Below are 1,913 nucleotides of genomic sequence, written 5' to 3'. Positions count from 1 at the left end.
CAACGCATCATCAAATTATTGCTTTAATTGCTCCAGCAGTTTACAAATTATAAACTCATATGTGTATGTATTTGCCTTATTTTACAAGAAATCAAAGTCACACATTCACTCACAAAAAGTCAACCCTAAGAAAGTGTCCCACACACACTACTAATTTATCAATTAACCTAATCAAAAAAATCAAATCAACAACCCTTTTATTATAAATACCACCCTTTTATATCTCCCCCAAATTCCAATTCCAATTCCATTTGCTTAGTTTTCTTCTTCTCTCTAAACTTTCTCAATCATCATCATCACCCACATACTAAATTTTCCAAAATTTTATTCTTTTACAACCCACACACCAAATTTTCCAAAGTTTTTGTTTTTAATTGATACATATATACAAATTAAAGATTTTATCATATTATTATTATTATTATCATGATGAAGAGAGAAAGAGAAGTGATTGAAAGCATGACCATGGCAAATTGCTTGATGCTACTATCTAGAGGAAGTGATCAATTTAGGGCAACATATTCTTCAAGTTTTTCTTCTAATTATAACAACAACGACGACAACAACAGCAACAGAGTGTTCGAGTGCAAAACATGTAACAGACAATTCCCTTCATTTCAAGCACTTGGAGGGCATAGAGCTAGTCACAAGAAGCCAAGGTTGAATGATGATCATGGTGGCAATAACAAAATGGAAGATCAACATCAATTGGAACCTCAAAAGCCTAAGACTCATGAATGTTCCATTTGTGGGTTGGAATTTGCAATTGGTCAAGCATTAGGTGGACATATGAGGAGGCATAGAGCTACTTCAAATTTGAATCATCATAATGGAAGATTATTATTGCATAATAATAACAATAATAATAATAATAATTCTTCTACTATGAGTAGTAGTAGTGGTGGTAGCACTAGCCTTGAGTCAAAGAATAATAGTAAGAGAGTTTTGGTTTTGGATTTGAATTTGACACCCTTTGAGAATGATTTGGAGATTTTGAAGATTGGAAATTGTTTGTATTGATGAGTAGTATAGTTAATTAGTGTATTAAATTATAGGAAGATGAGTGTTTTTAATTCTTTTTTTTTTGAACTCTTTACATTTTGTAATTTTTCATTATCACACTGTAAATTTGTTCATTTTTAATTTCTTGGCCTCAATTATAGAATTTCATGTTATTTATTTACATGGTAATAACTAATAAGTCAAATAGAAAATTGTTTGCATATATAATTTACGGTAAAAACTCAGATGAAGTTGATTTCACGTGAAGTTGATACCTGAGAGTTATTAGATGAAAATTTAGTCAAATCAGTCAAATCATTTAACGGCTCTCAGATATCAACTTCATGTAAAGTCGACTGCACCTGAGTTTTCACGATAATTTATTCTTCAAACTACTGCTGTGAAAGTTAATTAAAAGCTTGATTAAAATCTATAATTTAATTAATAATTATATAAAAAATTGACTAAATGATTGGAAGAAAAATATTTATCCTTAGCTTGATCAGTTTATTTTGATTAAAATTTTCAAAAACTCTAAAACTAAATTTTTAAAATATGCAATATGTAATTATTTATCAGAAAATTAAAAAACAAACGCAGCCATACAATTATATATTGTGGATGACATTTTACTGTTCATTTTATATATAGACGTTTAATTTCTTTTACAATAATATATTATAGCGAGTTCAATTACTTGCAAATTATATATAATTAAAATTTTAAACAACCTGCCTAAAGCGTGAAAAATAAACAAATGATATAAAACCCTTTTTATATTTGATGCGATATTGCTTTCAAAGGAAAAAAAAATAACGAAGGTTTATATCTCTGACTTCTCATAGATATTCAATGATCATTGATTTGATGTGAACATTTAATTAATATACACACATCCTTATAATATGTAG

The 1,913-nt window shown here is 28.2% G+C and overlaps 1 protein-coding gene across 1 annotated transcript; it reads left to right on the top strand.

The window, feature by feature from the left end:
* Nucleotides 426-1,179, top strand: LOC107638191 (zinc finger protein ZAT12; the record flags this gene model as incomplete). Its single annotated transcript, XM_016341359.2, is given in 1 exon segment — nt 426-1,179. A coding segment is annotated over 1 exon segment (594 nt). The 3' UTR covers nt 1,021-1,179.

This window comes from Arachis ipaensis, chromosome B04 (assembly GCF_000816755.2).
Source record: "Arachis ipaensis cultivar K30076 chromosome B04, Araip1.1, whole genome shotgun sequence".
Lineage (NCBI taxonomy): Eukaryota > Viridiplantae > Streptophyta > Magnoliopsida > Fabales > Fabaceae > Arachis > Arachis ipaensis.
This window is presented reverse-complemented; position numbering and strand designations above follow the sequence as displayed.